At 39.9% G+C, this 27,645-nt stretch overlaps 1 protein-coding gene across 2 annotated transcripts in view; it reads right to left on the reverse strand.

Moving 5' to 3' along the window:
- The window catches only part of pcxb (pyruvate carboxylase b), a 319,257-nt gene that overhangs the window by 253,393 nt on the left and 38,219 nt on the right, over window positions 1-27,645 (reverse strand). For both annotated transcript variants that reach the window (XM_086284188.1, XM_086284198.1), the window contains exon 10: window positions 1,632-1,750. In XM_086284188.1, coding sequence (XP_086140314.1) covers window positions 1,632-1,750 — 119 coding nt within the window. The remainder of the gene's footprint in view (window positions 1-1,631; window positions 1,751-27,645) is intronic.

Genomic DNA, 27,645 nt, shown 5'->3' on the forward strand with positions numbered 1-27,645 from the left:
GTCAGTCATGTGTTTGCCATGTGCAGCAGATGTTTTGTTTCCACCATCTGCCAATAACTTAGTGTTAGTAGCACTGGTTAGTGTGTCAGCTCCGTTTATTAATGCAGCAAATTAGGCAGAAAATCCTACATTAATTAGTCTAATTGTGGTTTTCTGTGTGTACACACATTAGTGCTAAAACCAAGATTTGTCAGTCTTTGTGCAACTCCAGTGCCAATGGATCTGTACCTATCTGGCATTTGTGTCTTATGTTGTGTCTCATCTGTGTTGTTTCAGCTGAGCAAATCTCACAGGTCATCAGTAGAGCAGAATGCTATTTATAGCTTTCATTATCCTCTCATTCTCTCCTGTCCCATTTAAACTTGTTGTCTCTCGACCCTCCTCTGACCTCATCTTGCAGCTTCTCTCTTCACTGCTTCCACCTGCTCAGGTCCTCTTCTTTCTTAATCACCTCTGTCCTGCAGCCATCTCTTTGTACTTGTCAGCTTTCTGTCAATCTCCTCTTTCTCTGTCTTGTCCATTTCACCCTCTTTCTTGCTTTTTGACCATTTTTGCCTCCTCATGTACTTAAAACTCCACTCCTCTTCCATGTACCTCTAACATTCACTGCCTTTACCTGAGACAATTTTCAGAGCAGGAAGCTTTTTACATTGATGCTGCCAAAAGTGAAGCTTGATTATTCCTACAAAAAAACCTGACGAAGATTAAACATTCTTTAAATATTTGGATGCTCACATGATGTAGTATTATTATTATTATTATTATTACCTACTTATATAACATATGCACAACATATGTTTTTTTCTTACCACAGCATTTTAAGCAGCTCGCGGTCTGGACCACAGCAACGCCTTGACTGTACAGCCATTCTTATTTGCTGCTATGCTCACTGTTCTATTGAAATACCCAGTTACAGTAGCTATTAGATTGCCTCATATGTGACTCTTGAATACTTTGATACACAGAGAAGCTGGCTCATTGACTGCAAGCTGCCCAGGTCCTATAGCTGCAAACAAGCCAAAAGTACCACCCTTCCACAACCGTGCTTGACAGTTTGAGGTGTTTGTTTTTTACCAAACATGCCATTAAGAATTGATTAATTTATTTTAATTTTTAAGGATTGAATGGTCTGATCTTAGGGTGCTGGGACATTTACCCGTGAGAAGATATTGACATCGAGTTTACACCCCAGCAAACTGCCAAAACCTGCTTTTATAGGTGTGCTCACACCTGCTGCTGATCAGTTAATCAAGAGCAGTTAATTAGTAGAACCTCGCTGCTGCTCACCCTCTTAATACCTACAGAAGCAGTAAGAGTATATTTAGCTTCTTACAGGACTGAGAATTATTTTTTCATGACTGTACATTTATTAAGCACCAAGACTTTCTCTCTTTATCTAAACAGATGTAGGTCTAGACTGAAGTAGTGACCCAGCTTTGCATTCTGTGCAGCTTGCAAGACAGCCACTGATTTATTTATTTTTCAACAATTAAGAAAACACAACCAACAACCTGATTTTTTTAGCATATCGGCAGGTCCTAGAGAATCCCCGTCTATGGACCAATCACCCCAAAGAAACACATGCAAAATGCAACGACCCCAGCATCTACAAAAGGTGAACTTCTACTCACTCTGTGATTTCTTCGGTGACCGTATGTTCAACCTGCAGTCTGGAGTTCACCTCTATGAAGTAGTGTTTGCCGTGTTTATCCACCAAGAACTCCACAGTTCCTGCATTCTCGTATCCAACCTGCAGCAAGAAAAGATCACATCAGAGCAATTTTATAGCTCTTAATTATCCAAGTTGTACTGGTAGCATTAGTTGTGTAAACAATCAAGCAGGTAAACCCACTCATCCTGTTGAGCCATGAAGGAGAAAAACAAAAGGCCTTCTTACTCTCTTCAGGCAAACATGACTACATAAAAGCACAAAGAATCAGCCTCATTACTTGTTTAGAGTGTAACAAGTAAGTTAGGGCAGTTTTCATCTTTCCTTAATGCAAAATCAGGTCATTAATCAATAGGGATTTATTTCAATCTCAAACACCATTTTCTCTACCACCTTTCATCTACTACACTGTAATTATAATCACAACCCTTGTCGTGTACTTTATACCGCCAATGTGTCGATGCTGTTGGGGATGAGATCTTGAAATGTCCTTTAAATGATGTGCACAGTGTAGAAGTGCCACAAGGAAAACATAAACAGAGCATAATAGGGGTGGACAAAGGGGTAGCTGTGGCTCAGGTACTGCCCACATACTCTATTCCAAGCGCCCTTGGGCATAGCAGGGAAACTCGCGTCTCCTTTTATAGCCGATCCAACATTTGCATGTGAACGGGCAAATGACAAACTGTGAGCTAATTACAGACTCCACCCTGGGCTTATTACATATTAACACCTCCACACCCAAAATGATAGATGGGATCCATAGAGAGAGACATATAGCATCAAAAGCTCCACAAATATTGGTTGTGCATTGGGTCAGATAACTGCTCACTGCCAATGTATTAAGTTTGCTTTCCCATCACTACTTTCTACTGGAAAGGGGATCTTCAATTAAGATGTCTGAGAAGTTTATATGAAGAAAATAAGGGATGATGGTTAAATAAGAAGTGTAAAAGACCAGGATCTAATACAGCTACGCATCTAAAATCTCTCACACTCACACAAGTCTGACCCTACAGGCTATGGTCAAGCAATCTAGTAATTGTCCTGTTGTGTTTAGCACCTGGAGGGACACCTTTGGGTCCTGTGGGCACCATAGTGCCGCCCCGAGCTGGGCTTCTTCTGGCATATACCACTGACAGCTGAACAGATTGGAAACTGAGAAGTCCTAAGGATGATTTAACACCCTGGGTTTTTGTTGTTTTTTGTTGTGTTGCAAAGCCATTTCTGATTAGTCGTTGTGGGTCTCAATGTTCTGAAGGGCTAGACCCCTGCTACATCGAAGTAGCGTCACCAACGAACACACAACAGTGCACATCAGGTGGAGTCAACCCTGTGCAGTGCATGGAAGCAAAAGTATAACAATGGAGCTACCAGTTCAGCAGATCACAAACATGTTGATTTTATACTGCACCTTGGAGGCACATAGGTCATTAATGATGAATAGGTTTTGAAATTTCGTCTTAATGTGACTCACTTTCTAACAACAGCCTTCAAAAAAAAAAGAAAAAGAAAGTGCAAACTACAACTCACGACTTCCACATAGTCAGCCAACAAATATTCTCTTTTTGGCACAGTTATGATGTTCTATTAATCAGAACTATGAAATCCACCATATAAAATTGCTTTGTTTTATGGAAAATTGCATTTTAACCTTATTTTCCAGAAAACAAAAGGCACTAAGGAGAATCACCAACTGGTTCTTTTCAATTTCCACTTTGATTTTAATGTCAAGCAGGATTTGCAGTTTTTTTAACTAGTTGTTTATTATAGTTCATGTTTCTTCCTTAGAGTTTTTGGAATGACTGTCTAAAAGAAACTAGTCTGGCACCCGATCGTAACTGTCCCAAACAAAATCTAACTATATAATCACCTTGTGTAATTGGTATTCTTTGAAATTGCACGACTCCAAATGCTTTCCTGCTCAAAGCTGTACATCGCTGCTCTCAGAGTAACACACCTCTGATGGAAATTAGCATGTTAGCAGGCCAATACGAGCGCTTTCCATTCATTCATCTTTCAAACTCCCACTTTGGATTGTCTCAGCACCAGTTTAATTTCACCCAGTGGGAGCTGCATACAGAGTGTAATTGGAATATAAATGCCTAATAAATAACCTTTATTATCGTGCCCATAATTTCAAGACTGGGCAGATTTACACAAATTACAATCCTGATGTGAGCAAAGCAATGTGATTGGTTGGTACACCAACAATCAGACCAGCCCAAGTTCCCCAGATAACATCTCAGTGATTATTCCTATAATCAAAGCTTTGTCATTATTTGAAATCTACCGCATTTGAGAAACGGAAAAAGCAAAACGCAAATGTTAGAATAAAATTTAAAGGCCACAAGTAATCAAATGTCCAAACAAACCAGAGAAAAGCAAATCTTGTTTTGTAGTGTTGAGCTTTTTATTTAAATCAGACTAGGATGAATTCACCAAGAGAAATTAAGGACCTAAATTGCTTCTCTCCTGTATTTAAACAAACATGCTTGTTTAGTTCTTAATTGTTAAACCAGCTTAATGCCTTCAGGATTGCTTTGCTTTCCATTTGGCGATCATAAATGTTAAGACATTCAAACGGGCAGAGGAAAAGACGGAGATTGATTGCAGAGACAAAGATGGCCCTAAGCTAAATTGCAGCAATTAGACTCTGGCAACTAAATAAGACTTGAACAGAGCATCGCTGTTGTGGAAACGCAGTTAGAGTGAAAAATAAAACCAGGCTAGCACATGGGTCTGTAATCAAACTGTCCATTTGAGTAAAATAACACCTGCTTAAAATGTCTTATTAATCCCAAAACTTGTAGAGTTGCATCAGCCCCCAGAAAACTCATCTCACAAGTAAACAGATCAGGTGTATAATATGCAGACTCACATGCAAATTCATGCATCAAATACTGACTGAAAAAAATAAAATAAAAATACAAAATTCAGAAAGTAGTGATTTCTTCTCAAAGAAAAAGAAAAAAAAAAAGACCTATTTATGAAAGTACCTTGCAAATTCTACCAAAAAACTGACTCAAAGCATTCACAAGCACAGAGAAAACTTACAATGTTAAACACATGCAAACATGTGTGCATACTAGCTATATGTCCTGATCTCTGGTGATGGCACAACTGCTGGGCTACTTTGTGGACACACATTGCCAGAATGCCATTTTTTAGCTTTATTCACCTTTGCTTCAACCTCCTGCATGAAGCCAGTTATTTGATCCAAGACTTAATAGATGAATTCTCATGGAAAGAGATGAGAAAGCACACTGCAGCCTTCAAACAGACATGTAAACACACACCTCCATTGACTTCAAGTGCACACAGATTCCCACATGTACTGTACCAGTGTGTGTGACTCCATATTGCACTGGTGTTTTTTTCCCCCCTGCGCTCACACAGTGAGTCAGTGAAGTAGCAGCCAATGTAACAGATTGAGCGGTCACCGTTTTATAAGGTCTGGCAGCCAAGTCAATGAACTGCACAAGGAGAGGTCACCAGCATGCACATGAAAGCATGCGCACACATTTCTTTAAGCATCTGTAAAAAGAATAAGGAGCATTTACACATTTAGCTCCCTGCTGCAAGTGTTTGATTCTGCTTAAATGATCCCAGCACTGATGAATGGACACTGGTGTATAGCTTTGAATAAAAAGTGACAGAGATGGATAGCAGGTATTGTACGAGGTAGACGGAGTCAGCGTGTGAAACAAAATGCATTAAGAACGATTCGTGGTGCTGAGTGTCAATGGAGGGAGGGGAGTTGGAGTTAAAACTGATGGATGATCAAATGAGGACAAAGACAGACGGGGGAAGTGTTCAGAGACGGTGGAAACAGGACAGAGTGAAAGTAGATTAGAGGAAGTATTCAGAGGTAAAATAGCAGAAAACTTAAATGATGGAGGCCCGTATCCCTGGTTACCCTCTCTACACATACTTTACCTTGAAATCATTTACAACTTGGTAACAAGAAGTCAAAATTTAAACTCAGCAGGAACTTGTCATCTTTGGCAGACGCACAGTACCCACTGAAGCCCCAAACACCTTGATCATATCCAAGGGGGGCAAAAAAGTAAAAAATGAAACCAATATCGTGAAAGAAGCAGCTCGACCTTTACCAGTTACACACCAAACCATGACGGCCTAGACAAACTGTGGTATTTGGTAAATACAATAAACATGAATTTAGTGTAATTGTGTAACTTTATTAGCAGCGTCCTCCTGAAATGCGCCAAGAGCCTCCTCTCTGCCCCTTATTCCTCTATGGTCGCCATGGTAACGCGTAAATATTTCTTTCAAAATAAGACTACTACAACACGGGAAGAGAGCCAGGAAAAGGATAAAAGGATAAAAACCCCAAAAACCATAAATTTTACACCCGAGCCTCAAATCTCGCGGCCCGACACCAAACCACTCACGGACCAGTACCAGCCATGGCCCGGGATTGGGAACGGCTGCTTGATACAATACAATGACTAATTGCTAAAGCCACCTTATTTTAATAAAACCACTTGACAGTAAAATATGGCAAATATTTCCATGGAATATATTATAGGACACAGTCTGCTGGTGATCTATAAGCCCAACAAACTCTAGAAAATAAACAGTGGTCACAATCATTAGCCTCGCTTTATCTTTATCCATGTTTTTCTAGTTGAATCTCACTTTTTCCATGTCTTACAATAATGATTGTGACAAAAACTCAACATATCTTCCTCCAATGATGACAGCTAGCTTTTCATTGCAGTGCTTGTGCAATTTGGCATACCTCATCCTCTCCTCGTTTCTCTTAATAAAGGCTTCTTGGCAGTCATCCTATTAAGAGCACTTCCGATGAAACTTGTCAACAGTAGACGATAAACTATATTACCTGGCAGTTTGACTTTTTCCTGTTTCTTAAGGACATGACTTCCAGAAACTGCTCATCTGTTGTAAAGAGTTGTTTTTAAGTCGTGACACATTTGTCCTCCACTTGAACAGTCTTTTTTATTAAACGACAATACACACAGACACACGTACGTTCTTAAGTTTAAGATTAATTTAATGGGGACAACACTTAATGAACTGTTTTTGTGACAAAATGCACGTAACAAAGTACCTAAAGATATCATTTAAAATTTGTTGTGTGTAGAGACAGCACTGGTTTGGCTAGAGTTAAATGCCGTTTTATGTCTGAATGATTCACAGGTCAGTGTTAAGTGGCTTTAAAAAAGGAAAGAAAAAACTTCCTCTATAAATGGTCAGATGCGAGGACTGGACTGAAAATGAGAGAAGCAGCAGCCAAAGTTCAAGAAAAAAAACCTTCAGAAAGCCAGAAATATTAGAAGAAAGTCTGTCTCCTTAGAAACAGAAGGAGGGCTGGATTAAGACTTTTGCACAACACAGTTTTTAATGATCATCTTCTGTAACTCCAAAAAGTCAACAGCTTTCAGATCAGCTGTTATGTTTGCTTGGTACAGTACTTTTTCACAGTCACGTGTCTTCTGATGGCCCTGCACGCCGACTCATCTTTTACCTTCTGCCTCTAAGCTTTATTTAGAGGTGATGTCATTGATCTCTTGTTTTTGAAACCAATTTATCTTTGAGCAATTTGTTATTAACTTTTCTAGTCCACACAGGGTGGCTGAGTTCAGCGCTCACTTTGTGTAGAATAAACAAACCCGATCGAAGGACTTCATCAGCCGACTAAACGGTCGCAATCAGTTGTGTTTTTCCTTTATATCGGTTCTTTGAACACTGCCACCACCTCTGCATGCTGCTAGACAGTTATCACCCGATTCACTCCTGAATGGACGATACGAACAGTTAAACATGAACTGGGAGGCAGTAAAAATGATTCCACTATCCAAATTCCTAATTAAAACAAAGATTTGTGTCAAAATACTATTGTAGCTGTTGAACAAAATAGGCACTTGCAAAGAGACGGTTTCTAGCACCAAATCCTGCAAATCTACTGCACACTGCCAATTTTCAGGAAGGTTTTTTTTTGACATATCCAAGAAATATTGGGTTCAGCTGGTCTCATCAAAAAAAGGAAAAAAAAGAAAATACGTCTCTTCAGAAATGTCTATTATGTGTGGTGCCCCCACTTTATTTTGAAGCCTACTGCCGTTTGATTTCTGCAAGGACATGCACGCGCACGAACGCGCAGGCACATGCACACAAAAATGCTGGCAGATGAAGGCTGGTGCAAGGCATAACAATACTGTTCATCTTTGAACTAAAAATCAGGAACCTAGCTTAGGATTAGTCATGGAGAGAAGGGATAGAGAAAGAGAGCTTTCAAGATTTATTTCTTAGATTTTCAATTACATTAAGCCCTCAAACTCAGCCTGAAAAAAGTAAAAAAAATCCTCCTAAATTCCACCACAACATATACACACAAACACTCTCCACTGTCACCAGGTCTGCAGACTCACTCAGACTAAAAAACAAGAAATGATTGTCTCAAGGTTGTCACTGTCAGATTGCTGTCTCAACATGCAAATCCTCAGAGGAACAATATTGATAATTCACTGCACACAAATCCTTCCAATCCCCTGCCATCTCCCAATGTTCCATAACCACCAGACTGACATCGACACATGCTGGGTCATGAAATGCCCAGGGACAGTCATAGTAATGTGCTACAAAGCTCCTAAGCTGCATGTGTGATGTGTAGTACATTGCAAAGCTAGCAAAACAAATCAATCACACAATCGATGGTACTGATTCTTTAAATGGGTAAGTCTGGTGACATTGTTGTGTATTGCTCGTAAATTTACTGACAAGTAGAGTGGGATTAATTCAGGGGCTGCAGTTTAGTTCAAAGGGTTGCGAATGGGAGCCATATGACCATATGCCGTAAAGCTAACGCAGAGTATGTTTCCCCAGTCTGAGCTTTCCTTTTTTCCACTGTTCCATCAAATAAAGGATAAAACTAGCGTACTAGCGTTACGTTTAGTCGACGTCCTGAACAGAACTTTCCTGAATAGAAAAGATTGATTCCTTTATATTCGGTGTACTTAACATTGTAAAGTGAAACTGAATCAGAGCTTATGTTTCAGTAGCATACAAATACACTCACGTCCATTGTTCATTCCGCAGATTAAAATCATAAAATACAGCACAGTTAATAAAATAAAAGTAAATAAACTATAAATACACATAGGTTTGCTAAAAGATGCAAAAGAAAAGATTTGAGAAATGATGTAAAACATCCAACATAATGAGCATAATCTACTGCGTTTAAATATTTGGGAGGTCTGGAAATTTCAAACTTGCAACGCTACGGAGCAGCACTGAAGTGTTCTCTTCTCAGAAATATATGCTAAGCGTCCAGCACTTGCTAAACGGCAAAAGGCGTAAAACACTGGTTTGTTTCCTAAATGACACTGATCTTAATTTTCAGTAAACCCCAGGTGTCCTGCCATCAGGCTCATTTTGAAAGCAGTGAAACAGTCGATGTCATGAAAGCTCATACAGGCTACACTTTCAGCATTTTGTATAATATGAGGGAATCAAAATGTGAAAATAAGCTGACACGCAAACCTTCAATGCACAGTTGATTCACGGAGCAAATATTACATAAATCGTACAATACGTCACACTCTACACCTCATCTAAACATCGCTATGCTGTTCGCTTTAACTACAGCTCTCATTTTTCCCCTCTTCTCTTGTGGGGATTGGAGTTAATCTGGTGCCAAGACTTTTTGTAATCTGATCCAATTCCCTTTCAGACTTGCAACACACACAATTCACAGCTGATACAACCACAGAAAAACACCAACATGCACACGCGCTCAAATAGATCAGCTACATTTCAGTGGTGCCACCTCTCTAATCCCTTTGCTGCAGACAGCTACCAAAGCGGTGCAGCTCACCCTCCCAAAACAATGCACAGCCTAAAAGCACACATAGGCACCAACACATAGTAACACACAAAAAAAAGCCAAAAACATAATGAACACATCCCTGTATGCACACACATTTATATTCATCCCAGCTGTAATGAAAGGAGCTTGACCAGAAGCCCTCCATCCATTTACAAATCATGAATTCATCCCTTCATTCCAGCTGCTCGTTATTTCTTTCTCTCTCAGTGATGCCCGTCTATACTCTCACTTCTACTCTTCGCTTGTGTAATTAAGATTCAGATCATTCTCGCATCTTCTCAATAGCCATTTTCAACCACTTGCAGCTTCATTTTTATGCCAAGGCATTTGCAAGACATGAAGCGAACAACTTGTTTGGTCTTCAACAGAAAACCAAACAGACTTCAGGAAGAGTATCGTGGGTATAAACACTGTCACAGATATGTAAAGCAGGGATGAAAGAGTAAAACTCAAATCAAATCACTTTTATTGTCACATCACATGTGCAGGTACATTGGTACAGCACATGCGAGGGAAATTTTTGTGTGCGAGCTTCACAAGCAACAGAGTTGTGCAAAATACAATAACATAAACAGGCAAAATACAAGAATGGCTAAATCTGAAACTCATAGCAATTGCTCTGTTTAGAGGGTTTTCTGGGGATTTCTCTGTAACTGAAGTAGCAGTTATTTTGGAGTTGTTTGCTACTGTGGTCTTATGTGACAAACTCCTCTCCTGTGATCATGTTCAGTAGATCCAATTGTTTTGCCACAATCAGCCACAGTTGCATCCCAACATTTACTAATTAGCAGTAATCACCAAACTGCTGGATTTTTAAAGGTGTTTAGACATGAAATGCCTCAAAGATTTGATTACCTGCCATTAAATGTCGCACAAATGGCAGACTCAGAGATAATACATTAAACAAATAATGGAAACATCTGTTGAAAACATGGATTATTCTGATTTTTTTATACTCTTCAGGCCATCAGAAGATGGCTGGCAAACAGCCCATGTATAATTAAAAGCAGAAATATTAGGGATGGATGGAGAAAAAAAGAAAGAGGCAGTTAAGTCAGGTACATAAAACTCCTTTTCTCTTAAGTGTAAACTCTCTTGCACTGGCAGCCCCCCCACTGTCCACTGCCCTCTGATCACTGCCTTTGCTTTTCTCCCTTCATCTTTCTTTTCCTTTACTTGGCAACAAGTCAAAAGACATTACTTGCCCCACCATCATCTCTCCCTATGTGGTCCACTTTCATCTCTTTCCTTTCCCTTTATGCTTATCAAGCTTTCAGAAATTAAGTCTTCACGATCCCAAAAATGAAACAAAACTTTACTTTATAAGAAAGAGGGAAAAAACGGAGCAAGTGTCAGTGATTATGGGAGGAGACAGATGGCAGAAGAACCATGAACAGGACACAAAAACAAAGTATTGAAGCGATGAGGGAAGGTAGATGTTGAATGGAGCAGATGGCTGGACAATGAACAGACAGTAAGAGAAAAATGATGCAGCTAAAGACAGATTTTGCTCACAACGTCTTTGCCTAAACACCTGTAGATCTGCTGGAAGAGACCCTGGCAGGGTGTTAATGAGAGGCTTGGGGATGAATAACGATTGAAATGTGTGGTATAAGCCTGATGAAAGGAAAGGCTATGGGGATGAGCAAAGCAAAAAGGCTGGAAGTTGCAAGTACATACATGCTACTACTGTGCAAACACTGCTTATGGACATAGACTAGGTAAGACAGTCTATAAAAGCTTTCTACAGCAGTAGCAGATTAAAGCACTGCTCCAATGAAGCCTCAATAAACAGCATAAAGGACGTGTCACATGCTTCCTTTACCGTATTTTTTTGACCTATTTTTTATTCTTATGCCCAATTTGTAATAGCCTGCAGCTCCCCCAAGAGAAGAATGGAAAAAGAAAAAGAAAAGATGCTGTATGACACACAGCTGGATGTTGTGACAATATAAGAAATCCTATGATGATATGAGACAAATCAAAGCTGAGGTGAATATGACGACAACTGAATTTAGATGCACTTATTAAAAGATGTGCTTTCAAGTAGCTATTGCATAAACAAAAGTCATTCTGTAGCTGCAGAAAAACTTTCAGATTTCACAGTCATGACACATCAATGATGTTGACGAAAAATATATAAAAATTGATCCTTTGATATTCCCTCACATTAATGCGAGATCGTGTGAACAGAGCAGAAGCTGCAAGACCATCAGCCAACAGTGTAATAGGAGGTGTACAGAGACTGGAAGCAACGGACTCATAAAAAGTGCACACAGAAAGAAGGGATTTAAAGAGGGAGAGAAATGCACACAGATTTTAAATCAGTATAGCTACAGACAATACCTAACAGGAATTTACAGTCCACATGTGGTGGACACACAGCATTGTGGGCTCATAAAACCTGATGTTTACTATCAATTAATTTAAAAAAGAAAAAAAGGCCAACTATAACCATAACTTTACTTGTACTGCAGAGACACAGAAATCCAGACTCATCCTAAAATAACACTGCATGGTTCAGAGAAAGATTCTACAGGCTGATTCGCTGACAGCAAGGCAACACACTGTCACATTTTATGACACCAAAAAATAAACCGCTATACAGAAAAAGAGAGAGAGGCTATTTTATACATCTTACACCATGTGTATGTGCTAGGGGATCATCTTTTCCTGTAGAAATCTAATGGCGTCAACTTTGGCCCTTAGAAAATGTTAGGCAGCCAACTTTTATACATCTTATTGAAAACATACAACATAACTAAAAATCGGATTAACCTACAGCTTGGAATTAACAGTAAGGTGCCATATAATACCCAAAGACCCATTTATAGATATTAAAATATTTATTTTAAACAACAAAGAACCTTAATCTCAAGACATCTACCAGCTCCCTCTCCATTCAATTTTTCTTCCTTGCATTCTCCCCCATCTTGCTGAAGCCTGCAATATATATGAGGCCATAACATTTTATACAGGTCTTTCTGATCCTCTGCCCTATTTCTAAAGGCCTCCTCTCAATCTGTCTCCTCCCCGCTGCCTCAATCTACTCCTCTTTCCACTGCTTATTCTGTCAGTTTTTAGATGAGTGCTGCTCTCATGCTCATATCAATGTACACAGCCCAGTGTTTCTCAAAAAGACATCACCATACCTGGTCCACAGTCTAAGCTCTGATGCAGGTAATTTGACGAAAAACTCAATGCTCACTTATGATGAACAAGACGCTAAAAGACATCTGCTGGCACTTTCTTGGCAACAATCTTAGAAAAAAACTAATGCACAAAATCTAAACAGAAAAGAAACCAAGCAATCGAGTGTACACGAACACAGTTATAAAAAAAATATATAAAAATAAAAAATTTTTAAAAAGTGCTTTTCAGACTTACTCCAAAAATCCGACAGCAAAAGCTCACCTTCAAAGATGGATTCTAACTTTCTGAAAAGCCAAACATACATGCATGAAGATAAAACTTAGACTGAATGCCATTTCTACACTACGAAAGGTGAGGACTCCAATTCCCCAGACATGAAATAGCATCACTGCTCTGCACAGTTGCATTCTGCACTTCTTTACTTCGACAGACGCCCACAGCTTAGGTCAGTGGTTCCCAAACTTTTTTTGCTAGGCCCACTTTGTTTTACAAGAAAAATGTTCGCGCGCACATCCTCCAACCACACACACCCATATTTTGCTCCACTGCGGTTTATTTCACACCTCAAACATTTAGTAAACAATTAAGCAAATACAAGTAATCTGCAATAAATTAAGGTAGTAAGAAAATAAACTACTAAGTCTTTTACGCTACGTCCGCACCTACACAGGTATTTTTCAAAACGCAGCTGTGTCGTCCAAATGTAAACGGCGTTTCCAATCACCGAAAACAGATTTTTTAAAAACTCCTTTTTTGCCTTTACGTGTGGAGGAAGAATACAGAGTTCGTCATGCAACGTCAAAGGTATGTGCCTTTTTTTCACGTCACGCTGTGCGCCACGTTATCGTTTACATGAGATGAATTGCAGAATGGCAGATAGAGACAAAATACTGTTAATCTGACTATCTTCAGGTTTTACAGGCTTACACACGCAGTTACTGTCCCTCCATTTACAAAGGCAGAGGCCTCACGGTGTAATTATTTTACATGTAGTTGTTTTTTTCCTGTGTAATAATATTCAACATTGCTATCAATACATTTGTCAAAAAAAGCCTCTCTGTGCAAAATGGGTTTAAAAACAAACTGTGGGATACTGTTTGTCCATGATTTGAACGGGGGAACAAATCGTGGCAGGATCAGCCCGATATTATTTGTATCCAGCTGTAATTTTACTGTATAAAGAGCCAACATCTCCAAAATGTCAGGAGTAGTTAGTAATTACAACAAGTGTTTGTAAACCACAAATCAAGAATGTGGGATACTGTTTGTCCGTGATTTGAAGAGCCCAGCGCTGCTCCCGACGAAGGGAAAACCAATTCTGCAGGGGAGACCTACCTCAGCACATATGCAGGTGAAACCAAAGGGCAGATATGCTTCACCATATTTTCTAGTCTTTGGCTTAGAATAAAGTTGGTTTGGAAACATATTCAGCGATGCTTCATCTCCTGCTTTGCGTTTATGGAGGCGCCCCGTGCCAGCAGTGTCCAAGCGTTTTGTTTTGGGGTTTTTTTTCCTTTTCATTCCGCGCCCCCCCTGCAATGGCTCTGCACCCCCCCTAGGGGGCGGGCCCCAGACTTTGGGAAAGTCTGGCTTAGGTGAATATGAGAAAGCACCAGCACTAAACCTCCCATCAAATTTATTTATATTCTTCTAAGCTAAAAAAAAAAAGGTTTAAAAAAAAGCTGAAAAGAAAAACAGAAAAACACTCGCTCAGAAACATCACTGATATCTGGTATAAATCTGGTATACCCTCCTCTCATCTCTCAGGTGGGGAAGTGCATATTTCAGAGGAGGACTGGTTTCAAAATATGGTCCAGCAAGGGCGTGAGGAAAATAGGAGACCTTTATTCGACATGCAGCTTTCTTCCATTTGGCGCCCTGTACCAAACATGACATTTCTAAAAGGCAGTGCTTTAACTCTCTTATACCAGGAAACCTAAAAGAGGTCACGTTTCTATTTTTCACAGCCTTGATGTCTCATGATGACGAGACCAGCATAGGTCAAGCTAGACGTGTGAAAGAATAGACACTCGAAAAGATAGGAGAAGTTGAATGGCAAATGTGATGTTTTAAGTGTATTTTAATGCCATTACGATACAAGACGCTAATGAAAACATATCACCCTGGAAAAGCTGAGCCGTTAGTCCCGCACTCAGTGCCTTTTTCTTAACATTTGTGTCCGTTTGTGAGGGGACTGTTTAAAGCTGAATGCAAATTGAAGACTGCTTTTCAGATTGCAACTCATACCCCTGGTATGTAGATACCAGAATCAATGTGTGTTCCAGGTATACATCCAAATCACTTCACTGTAACTGTAAGCAGTCAAGCCAAAATCAGTCATCCTTGCAGTCAGTAGGACAAACTTATGGAGAAAAATGCTACATTACACTGCAGACACTGACTTATACAATCAGCAGTTTTTGATCTCGACTTCCATTACTTGGTTTGCATTTAATCGTTTTATTATTAATGTTTAATATATGATGATGGTCTAAGAGCAATCTAATAAAAATGTTCCAAATACAAACATTTAAGCCTTCAATAAGTTATTATTTTCATAGTATACGTGTAACCGTTTTACATCACCGGTTAGTCACATTGCAAGAATCTCTGATATACGGGCAGCAAGTCGAGCAGCAAGTCGAGCAGCATGCACAGAGAAAGAGCCAAGGACCTGTCAAAGCTCAATAGCGCGCAGCTTTGGTTCGTTATTAATTACAGCTGCAATATGATCAAATGTTTGCAGTGAAAAGCAGATTGCTTCAAACCTCAGGGTAAGAATATCCTCCATTTCAACCTGGAATTAAATTTTTAAAGTGGGGAAGTAGAAAGTACCGACATCAAGTCACACAATCAGAAGGTAAAAACACATTTTGACAGTAATGATTTCCAATCGTGCTTGCTAAATGTTGATTTTGCTGGGATGAAGAAATCCCCTCAGACCTTGAAAAGATTAAGCGTTATATAGCAAAAAAAGAGCATGTGAGAGTGTGTGCTGAATTCAAATGGTGGTACACACTGCAGGACAAAGATGTTCAGTCTCAAAGTCTCCTGTTACCCCTTCAACTGAACGCACAACATTTTCCTCAAATCCCACTTCTCATGTTTTGCACCCTGCTAAAGTTGAAGACTTTGCATTTTTCTTCACTGCTCCCCATTCATTTCACCTCACCAAACCTCCCCTCTTTCTTGAGTCAGCCTCTCCTCACATCTTAATGTTGTGCATCATTTCTCATTTTTGTTAGGTCAGCTAGCGCCTCCTCCCTCTCTTCCACTTTGCTTTTATTTCTCAGTCACTCCCCTTTGTCTCTCACTCTGCCCTCAATCACCCTTCGCTCTGTCAGCAGTTAATGGAAGCATAATGAGCTTGTTGTCTATAAAATGATGAGAAGTGGGAATGAATGCAGCTGTCTAATGATCAAAGGGTACGGAACAGAACAAGGCCGGACCAAAGGAGGGCACAAACACACATGGCTATACACTAATACAAGCGGAGTGAACACACTGCTGCAAACAGAGTAATGTTTACTAATGTAGACTGGCGTGCGGCCTGAATCAGACAGAAACAATCCATTCTCAGCAGAAATGCATGTTTAGCAACTTAGCAACCGAAAACTCAGGCTAAAACACTATTGTTCCCCTAATATCCACTTGCTTCCCCACTCCTTCCTCCTCTCCACTCCCTCAGTCTCACACAGAAATGGGTTTTCAACTCCCTAAAGATGCAGTTCTGTGCACACTCCTGAGTGCAGCTGCATTTGTGTGCGAGCCTAAGATTTGGCTGTAGTCTGGATGACAACACCCACACTACAGCATCTGACACAGCTGAAGGGAGGTGAACCGGAAAGAAACAGGAAACAAGGAAACTGCAGCGGCAAGAAAAATAGGAGCGAAGGGGGTTTGTTATCGTTTGCTGCCAGCTCTACGTGTGTGTCGTGTCAATCTGATACGTTTTATGCATCACAATTAGTGTCAGCAAAATGTAGGATGTGCACTGATCGGTACAGAATTATGAGCACTTGACAAATAGTGTGTTGTTCACTCTTGATGCCAAAACAGTCCTGACCCACTGAGGCATGCACTACACCTCTGAAGGTGTGCTGTGGTATCTTGCACCAAGATGTTAGCAACAGATACTTTAAGTCCTGTAAGTTGCGACGTGGGGCCTCCATGCATTGGACCCATTTGTCCAGAACATCCCTTAAATGCAGGATTGGATTTAGATTTGGGGAATTTGGAGCCCAAGTCAATACTTGTTGTTGTGCTCAAAGTATTCCTGGCTCATTTTTGCTTTGTGGCAGGTGTCACAGTACCATCCACTCAAGGATTTGGCCACTGGGATGTGAGGGATGTGGGTAAAAAGGCAGAGTGTACTAAATTGCCCTCAATATAATGACTTGGGCAGGTGTGAGATGCAAGTGTTTTGAGTAAGCAGGCACTTAAGCATCTCTGAGTATTTTGCTTTCCTTTTGTTTATTTGGAAATGATCATTTTTATGTCAATGAAATACTGACCTGTCCACAGCACGGGGTGAGAAACCGCAACTCAAGACCAGACTGCGTGAGCTAGCCCAAATCCCCCTAAGTAAAGACTGAGCGAGTGGAGGCACGGTCATTTGCCTAGTGAGCCCAGAGCTGTCCAGGTAATACCACACACATATCTTGCACCTCGTGTGTGTGGCACAGTTCTCCAATTGAGCCTAGAGTGATGCAAAATTAATGTTTTACGCACATAGACAAAGTGGTTCAGTGACCATGACACAGGGCACATTATCCTCCTGAAAGAGGCCACAGAGATCAGGGAATACCATTTCCATGAGTGCAGGTACACGGTGTGCAGCAATGCTTAGGTAGGCGTTACGTGTCAAAGTAACATCCACATGGATGGCAGGACACAAAGTTTCCCAGCAGAACATTGCCCAAAGCGTCGCACTGCCTCCACCCACTTGCCTTCTTCCCATATTGTCAGTTGTGTAGTTATGAGTGATCAGTGTATGGTCACAGTATCAATGTCCCCATCTACAAACTTTACAGCATATAGATAAAGGATATAAAGCAAATAACGGCTTCCCACTCGAGCCAGTCTAAATGCTGAATCTTCACCTAGCACTGCAAGAGAGTTAAAGTATTAATCAATGATTCTTGGTCACCATTACTGCTGCAGCCAACAGAGAAATTTGTAGAATAGTCTCATGATTAACAATGTCTAATGAGAATGAGTGATAGATGACCCAATTCTATGAAGAGCAGAGGAATCGCTAAAATCACCCACATTTGCCCTCCCTCAGTTCTACTGGGACTTACTTCCTCTTAAAAGGGATTTTTCCTTCCCACTTGAAGCTGCTGTTGGCCTTCTACCGCTCCTCAGTACAGAGCGTACTCTCCTACTTCCTGAGTATTTGATGCACAGTGGTTACAACCGAGAACAGGAAGGCTGCACAGAGGGTAATTAAGACCAACCCAAAAAAAATTAAATAAAATTAAAAAAATAAAAATCACTGGCTGCCCTCTGCCACCCCTGGAGACCATCGTTAGATCCTCTTGTCTCAGGAGAACAAGGGCCATCACAGGTGACCCCTTGCACCCCCCCACCTGTTTGACAAGCTGCTCTCTAGTTAATCAGGTCCCACACCAAACACAAAAGGCTTCTTTACCAGGGCCATTCAGACTATTCCCCCCACCCCTGCCCACTCACCTCACCAATCTGAGCCACGGTCTGAGTAACCCTCATCACTCAGGCCCTCACACACTGACTCAGGCCAAGTCTTTTTTTCCTTTGCACCACTTTGCAACTGCTCTCTAATGTGTGCCTGTCTTTTTTGTGTACATCCTTGACTGTACACATTTCTCCTGTTTGTTATTTATTCCTATCGTCTGCCATTTATATTATATTCTTGCACAGCTGGTGTGAAGCAACCTTACAGTACATGTACACAATGACAATAAAAGGCCATTCTATTCTAGTGCTAGCTCATAGAGGGTCATGTGTTTGTTGTGGTTTCGGGGTATGATTTTAAGGGCCTTGAGGCACTTGTTATTGTGATTCGGCTTTGTATAAATAACGTAGTAGAACTACCTGGCATTGACTTAAATTCAAACTTTCATTATACACCCATCTAAACTGGCATTCACAGACACCACGATTACTAATGACTGGTCTAAACCAACTCACCTCTCATCCTTCGTCTCAATAACAGTCAGTGCCATTGCTGGCAGTAATCTGCCCTATAAGTGAACCCTAAACCTGCGTAAACTAAACCTCTGCAGTTACACATGCCAACAGTGCATCCCAGCTGTGTCTTTCCGTTGCACACATACCGTTGTGGGGATTTTATCTACAGTACACATCACCACAAAACATACTGAGTGATCCAGATCTTCATGCCGTCAATCAAACATTTTCTAGTGGAATTTCAGTGCTTTGACGAACATTTCAGAAAACTGAATAGTTTGCAAGAAAACAAAATGAGAAACTGGAGCCTTCTCTGAACCCTGACTCATTTAAGGGGACCAGGAGAAATGGACAAACTGACCTAAGGTCTGACAAATCAAATCTTTTTTGGAGGTCATGGACACCAGAGTCTAAAGAAAGAAGCCAAACACTTGAGACTGTTAAAAGATGTGATGCAACACTAGTTAAACCAGCACCGCTGCTGGCAACAATTTAAATATATATTTTTCCACAAAGCACAATTTTGACATTTCCTATATTGTCTCTGCACTAGTTTAATTTAAATAAGCAGTTTAATTGACTAGAAAATCCTCTGGCTCGTTATCTGCTGGGATAGACTCGAGGGTGTTAGTAAATGGATGCATACTTTATGGGTCTTCACAATGCTGCTGAAAACAACAGTTTAAACAGCAGAGAAAGCTGTTAAAAAATGATAAGGTGAAGAAAGCAAGAAAACCCAGAATGTAAATAAGAAAAAGTCAGACCCCAGGGGGAGCAATGACAAGGTATAGTGGGGATGGGAAAAAAATTATAACTCAAGTAAAGGATTTAAAAAAAAGACTTAAAGACAGGAAGGTCACGCAAGGTCACTCAAGACTTAAATACATAATCCAACACGCATAACCAAGAAACACTGAACTGCTGATGCTGCTAGTATGAACGAGCATGTGTCTAATCTCATTTTATTACGAGTTCTTGCTTACTAACAGAAGTTAAAAGGACTAAGGGGGAAGCAGAGCAATAACCATGCATATTTCATTATATAGTCCACAGTCCATTATAAGGGGTTACAATTTCCACATTCATTCTTCAGCCAGTTTGCACCAAAGGCCCTGTGCCTTTCTTAAGAAGAGAGCAGGGGTGAAATGATAGTCGTCTCTTCATTCAAATAACTGAAACGTCTACTCATCTTTCAAATTAAATTTTCCCAAAGGTAAATTACTTTTCCTCCACCTCTGAGAGATTTTAGCTTTTACTGCATGTGGCACCACATTATGACTGCGTGCATTGTTCACATTTCTTCCTCAAGTCCTCATAAGAGCTGCCGGGAATTAAAGCTGGTGGTTTTGCACTGCAGTAGACATTTTAGACACACTGTGCATTACTAGGATGCAAAGAAATAATTTAATGTAAACTCATCAGGGCTGCCAAATGAGACCCAACAGGAAACACCAAAATGTGACTGATGATTTCATTAGAAGCTCAAGTGTAATTTAGGAGCTTCTGCCCAAAAATGAGGGATTAATGTGTGTCTGGAGGAAGGTTTCCCTCATTAGTTCAAATAGAAAATAGTCAAACTTTGCCGACTACGCAGTTTAATGTCAAACAGTATGTCACACGCAGCTGGATTAAAGGAGATTTTATACCAGGTGTTGGCGTAGGGTTGAGCGGTATGAGGAAAATCTAATGTTGCAATACGTTTTGGCTGCGTGTTTAAATAACCTCCAAAAACAAATGTTATTTTTAACCATATAGTGCCTAAACCTGCACTGGTATACTCATTAAAATCAACCATGAATGAAATGTTTATTTTTAACCTTTTTTTTTTTTTTTTTTTTTTTTTAATCATAAGTTGCACACAGAGGTTTTTCAAAACAAAAGGCCCATTTTTGCTTATAACATAAAAATGTGATGACCTCAAATTAAAGAAACAAAAGTCTACTTAGCTACTAAAAACTGACCAAGAACAGTCACAGGTATCACAGCTGGTTAATTTAACACTCTTGAATCCTACTACTTATTCCTGCATCTCTCAGGATCTTACAAAGCTTCAAACGATGTAATTATTAATTTAGTCGTCGACAATATTGATAGTCATGACTAGTCGGCTAATCGTGGCAGCCCAGTTACGTTAAAGCCATTTTAACAACCCTACGTGGAAAAACTCGTGATACGTTGAGCATATTTGATTTTTTCGTCTGAGTTTTGGTTCCAAGGGTTTACTTGTACATATGATGACATTTGAAACTTCTCTTCAAATGTCATGTTTAATATGAGTATCGACCAGCGCTTCTACATGACAAGGAAATGCACTTATGTTTAAAGTTATTCCTGTGATGTACAAAGTGATAAATGTGATATTTTGACTCCTCATATCAAGGGTAGGCAACTCCAGGCCTCGAGGGCCGGTGTCCTGCAGGTTTTAGATGTGTCCTTGATCCAATACAGCTGGTTTAAATGGCTAAATTACCTCAACGTGTCTTGAAGCTCTCCAGAGGCTGGTAATGAACTCACTATTTGATTCAGGTGTGTTGACCCAGCATGATATCTAAAACCTGCACGACCTGGAGTTGCCTACCCCTGTCATATAGCAATCCATCTATGTCTATACGTTATTGTTTGTATTTGCAACAAATGGTTTTAAATAGCTCTATGTAGGCTTATTATCACTTTGACCTTCACCACAATCTATTGACCTTGAAGAGGTCCAAGGTTAAATGTGACATATTAAATCTTTATACAATACTTTCTATTGTACGAATCAGTTTCTAAATTATAAACTGTCAAATCTTCCACAAATAAAATCATTAAGTTGACCTTGAAGACCTAGTTGGAGTTGAGCCAAATTTTAATGGATTGTTGAACGTGACCCCGCTTCACCCCTACAAAGTTTTATGAGAAATCATCCAAAACTTCTCAAACTATCATGTTTCCAGACAAAATGGTGACACGCACACTCTGCCAAAAATAAAACCACATTATGTTTTTGGCAGCAATAAAATAACATTTAAAAAAAAAAAAATGTGGGTCTCTTTCTCTATACTTTACATCAGTGTAGAGCTGGGCGATAGAACGATAACGATATGTATCGCGATATAACTTTTACTCGATAGAGAAATTAAGCTATCGCGATAGACCTCGCCGCTCTTGTCCTCTTAAAATAAAAATAAATAAATAAATAAATAAATAAAAGGTCAGCCAATCCAAACTAAGTAGGGCAGAGCCGAACCAATCACAGCCGCAGCGTCACGTCGCATGACTTGTTAGGTACAGCACAAGTGCCAAGCCGCACGTGTGTTTGTTTGGGAAGCAGCCAGCGGGTAATGGAGCCAGCGCGTAATGGAGGAAATGAGTGTGCCGACTAGAAAAATCAACCGAGTGTGACCGAAGAGAAAACAGATGATGGTTCCAACGCCGGAGAGATTGTCGAACGGAAGAGCCATAGAAGTTCCGTAGTGTGAAGGTATTTCGGCTATTTCAAGTCTGACAAAAAACAGAGTAGCGTGCACTGTAAATTGTGCCGAAAGCAAGTCTGGAAATACAATGAACTGGTGCATGCGTCACACTGTGCGCCACGTTATTGTTTCGGTGAAATGAATTTCTACAATACTGTTACTGTTAATTCTACTCTCTGCAGTGTTTAAATGCTTACATATACACACAGTTACTGTCCCTCCACACATACGACTCGGTTCTGCTTCTGTGCCCCAGCTTTGTTTACTTTTTCCCACCGAGGCTTCTAGACTTCTGATTGGCCAACATTTCTGCACGGTTAGGAATCTAGCGCCACCTGCTGCTTTGGCATGTTCATAGCAGCGTTTTCCTTCATTTCTCCCTTTATGTGTGGACGGGATTATTTTTTAAAACGAAAACGGAAAATCTCAGTTTTCAAAAATACCCGTGTACGTGTGGACGTAGCCTCAGTCTCTGACTGGAAGCGCTAATTCGTCATTCGGCTTTTGTCAGACTAAAGTAACTGTTAAAATTGTTTGAAAAGCTAAGCTATACAACAAGGAGAGATTGAGAATTTCCTTTTAGTTCTCAGTTTATTTGATATTGACAAAAGTTAGTCAGTTTTGTCTGTTCTTCTGTAAAACAAACTAAGATTTATTTTTAGAATTAATATTTTGTTTCTAAGTGGAATTGACAATTTAGTCTGTTTCGTTTGTTCTATTTTGAAACTTAAACGCTTTAGCGGCTGCCTTTTGTGTAGTTTGCAATATTTGCCTTTATTTATCTGAAAAAGTCTCATGTTCCTTAAATACATCTACTCTGAACTTATTATGGGAAATAAATATTTAAATAAAAACAAGCTGCTGATTATTTCACATTTTACTTGTGAGCAACGGCACATTTAAATCTTACAAATATAGTTATTTGGCTTATATCGTGATAGATATCGTTATCGCCTGAAATGAAAAAAACATATCGTGATATGAAAAAATCTCATATCGCCCAGCTCTACATCAGTGGTTCTCAAACTTTTCACAAGGAGTACCACCCTTATGACTGACATTAAAGTGCAGTAGTATAGGCCTATTTATCACCAGAGTTTATACAAGACAATTGTATTTTTTATATGAATGTTATTTAACTTAACTGTCATAAACAGGATGTGTAAAGTGATAATAACAACTGTACTGCATTAAAACATTAACAGGTGGGATAGTCTAAAGACTGCTTTAGATCAATATTACTTTGTTTTAAACAAGGAAAAAAAAAAAAAAAAAAACACATCTGGAACACTTCAAATTTAGAGCCTCTCGTCACAAAAGAGGATCCTGGCCTATGATACAAGCACAAATCCAAACTCAGAATTCCCCCTTCCAGGCTTTAGGCGTCAGAGCCAACCACAGAGCAAACGCACTGCTGCAACACCTGCAATCATGTCTTTGTTCAGCATCTGATGCATTTTGTTGTTGTTTAGATGGTCCAAGGTGAGAGGTTTGACAACTGAAGGAAAAATTAAAGAGCTGCTTCATTTAGCAGTTTCAGAATAGTTATTCTGCCTCTGTACCCCCCCCCCCCCACACACACACACACACACACACACACACGGCCATTTATTGTTTGCCTTGTTTAAACCACCGTTACTGAACATTATGACTAATTGTCTCCCCTCACCCACCATTTTCTAGTGCGCCCTCCATGACATTCATCCAACTTTCCCTTGGCTGTAATTTCAGAAAGCAGTTGGCAAGAGTCCCCCCAACATCCCCCCCCAGCTGGCAGAAACAATCAATAGCACCTCTCTTCCTCTAGTCTCAGTCCCAACACCTCACTTAAGCCCCCCCACCTCCCCGCCCCAAAGTCTTCTTCCCTCCCAAATTTTTCTATCCTCCCCAGAATGTCTCAGATCGCCAACTCTGTGGGACTCTACTTCCAAAAAGCTTTTTATGCTCGTCTTAACACAAAAACACTTCCATTCTTAATCAGCAACAAAAACAACCCTGCCCGTCTCACACAGAGCTTAAATGTACAAATTCATGCAGTCCACACAGACATGCACGGTCTGCTGCACGTACATGCCAGCCACCGATACTCAAAATAGCACCCATCCAATCACAAGTGCCAATGTCAACCCTGACATGGAAGACTCCTGCACCACTTTATGCATCCTACATTTCACAGACCGCAGCAGAATCCATCTGTGCTTTCTGCACACTGTGCACACAAACTATTGACCAAACTGAAAGAGAGAAGGAAAAAAAGAAAGAACGAACGGAGGTGGTAAAGGATGAAAGAAGAGAAAGTAATTATTTACCGCTTATTGGTGCTTACAATAAACGTGAGATTAGCTTGTCGTTACAGCCACCTTCTTAGACATCCAATTATCTTCCTTTTGTTTCATCAATGCTGTTGTGTTTCTGCAGAGCGCTTCATTCAGACTCCTTAATCAACGAGCGGGTGCTACTTTAACATTTTATTGGAGGGAGTCTCTGAAATTTAGTTTTACTATCATTATTTATTTTTTTAAAAACAATGAGTAGTGTTTCTAAACACTGCATTTACAGCATCGTTCATCAGAGATTGAATAACTGGGAAATGAGAGAAATGAGCAGAACAAGTTTATTTACTTATAATTGTTAATTTGATTACTTGAGACAATATGGGATAAATATAAAAGTTTTTTTATTCCATTTGTTTGGTTGCTGATAGTTTGATTTGGTTCACACTAGAGATGGACCGATCCGATATTACATATCTGTATTGGTCCGATACTGACCTAAATTACTGGATCGGATATCGGAGAAAAATAAAAAATGTAATCCGATCCATTAAATATCACGAAAGCACCTCACAAAACTTGCAACACGCCGTAACTCACCTCAGAACGTTAGCACGTCGGAGCAGTATGCATCATGTGATAGAGCGGCTGTGGCATGCGGGACCTGTCGGTGGTCTGGATAGCATGTGGAGCTTCGCTAGCAACCCGGCATTTCATCTCCGACAAAGTTATCCCCGAGAGAAGTAAAGCAAGTGTGTAAGTCCATCTCTGAATGTTTGTAAAGCATTCCTGCGTTAAGCTTAACGAGCGACTGCCTCTTCTTGCTGCTACTTCAATCATGAAACTGCTTAATGATCAGCTGATCGGCTTTTCTGTCGCGAGTCCGTCTCTCTTGTTTGTTTTTGGCCCACTTTGCACCAGAAAGAGGAAACCAGCGGCTGAACAACAGCAGCACGTTTAAGCTTGATAAGCTGTTGTTAGAATTTATTTAATATTACTTTCTACTCGAGGATCTTTTTCTACGTAGCTGACGCTGGTAACTGTGCAGGGGCGGATCTAGCAAAGTTTAGCCAGGGGGGCCGATAGGGCATTAACAGGGAAAAGGGGGCACAAAGACATACTTTTCTTTCTTATTCTCATTTAAAATGTCTCGCTTTTAATTATTCAATATTTATCTGAATCTTACACCCAAAGTTTTAATTTGATGTAAAATGAATAGAAGTCAATTACTGTATATAGTGACTATTAAGTCTAATATATATACCCTAGTAAGCTATAGTACTTTTTCCTTTGGGAAGGTACCATCTGTGCAGTCTGCAATTTTGTTGAAGAAAGATGTTGAATCTATTTAATATTTCTTGAAAAATAATTGATTTCTGTGCATTTTTTTTCACACTGCATCAAATTAAGGTTGATTACGTCGATTAAGCATCATGAGGTGGAGCGTGAGGGGTGGTTCCCTATTTTTTATTTATTTATTTTTGTTGTTGCTGGGAGTTGGAACCCTATTAGTTAGGTTGCTTAATATTTACGCTAAGTACTCTTTAAAATACCAGAATAGGGAGGATGGTGTAGGTTTGAGTTTATTAGATTGATCAGTATTGCTGAACTATGAAATTTTTTTTTTTTTTGCATACAGGTATAACAGAATAGCTTTAGTGTAGTTGTTGTTTTAAACTTCAGTATGAACTTATACAAAATGCAGCAAGATATTTAAAAAAAACTGTTTTGTTGATTAAAAAACACTATATCGGATTCATATCGGTATCGGCAGATATCCAAATTTATGGTATCGGTATCGGACATAAAAAAGTGGTATCGTGCCATCTCTAGTTCACACACAAAACATTGTGTTGGCCTAGTTATACCATTTTAAGAAGTTAACAGCATTAATGCGTGTACTGCTAAAGAACTGACACTGTAGCTCATCCGGATCATAATCTAGCAGAACTCGCAGGTTATCGGGTGTAAAAACTTTGGTTAGAGAGCGGAAGAGCACCAAAACAAAGGAAAAACACGGTGGGGTTTTCTAGTTGAATATTTCAGAATGCTTTCAGGCTTTTGAGGACAAAAAGGTTTTGAAGCCACAAATGGGTGTAAACACACAGAAGCATGCTGACAGACTGTTGGTGGGTCTGCGGGTAGAGAAAATGTTTACAATCCACTGACCAGCTCCAGAGACAAAGTGTCAGTCTGAATTTGCGAGCCCCCTCCCGTACGTGTCGACGGGGAACATGAATCGTCTCGGCTAGAGCGCATCGTCTCGTCGCTCACCGTCGCCATGGTGATTGACAGCAGAACTAATTCTGCATTTAACACCCTGGATTGACAGACGTGTGTACACACAAACAGCTTTACAGAAGGACAGGCAGGGGAAAGGGCCTGAAAAACCACAGGAGATGGCAGAGACACTCGAAACATCGGTCACTAAAAAGACCGCCTTAAATCCTTGGAAAAAAAACACAGCAGGTGCTGCCATTTAAGAATGGCGGCATACTAGTATCACTGAGAGTCCAAAAATCCAAGACAAAGACCAAAGAGGGAGAAATGGGAATCCTTTCTTCTCCTTAAATGAACTGGCATCCAACAGACAAACACCTGCTCTTATTTTTAGGACATCAGTTCTTTTCTTTAGTTCTTCTGACTGATAGGAAACAAAATCATGGACTAGAATGATATCTTACTACAAACTAGTGGTTCTGGTTGTTTATTACATCCATGAATACAGTTACACAGATGCAAAGGGGAAAAAAGCTTCATTGTGCAGTTTTTCCCTTCATCCTGTTTGTGTCAGCACAAGGATAAATTATTGTAAATCACTTCTTTACACCATTGAACACTTTAACTTCTGAAATTCGATAGTCGTTTAACAGCTGTGCCACAATAGCGCAACAAGTTACAAGCAACACAATAAACCTCAATCGTGCACATTGTATCCGACTTTTGCTGCCCACCTAACACTAAACTGTACAGTGAAAGATATGCATCTACAATTCTTTTACTACGTACTTGTTTTTAGGATGAAATATAAAACTTAAATTTTCTTTCAAT

This window comes from Aulonocara sp. 'chitande type north' Nkhata Bay, linkage group LG3 (genome assembly GCF_057382095.1).
Source record: "Aulonocara sp. 'chitande type north' Nkhata Bay isolate Kocher_YH1m ecotype deep benthic linkage group LG3, A_spYH_male_GT1.1, whole genome shotgun sequence".
NCBI lineage: Eukaryota > Metazoa > Chordata > Actinopteri > Cichliformes > Cichlidae > Aulonocara > Aulonocara sp. 'chitande type north' Nkhata Bay.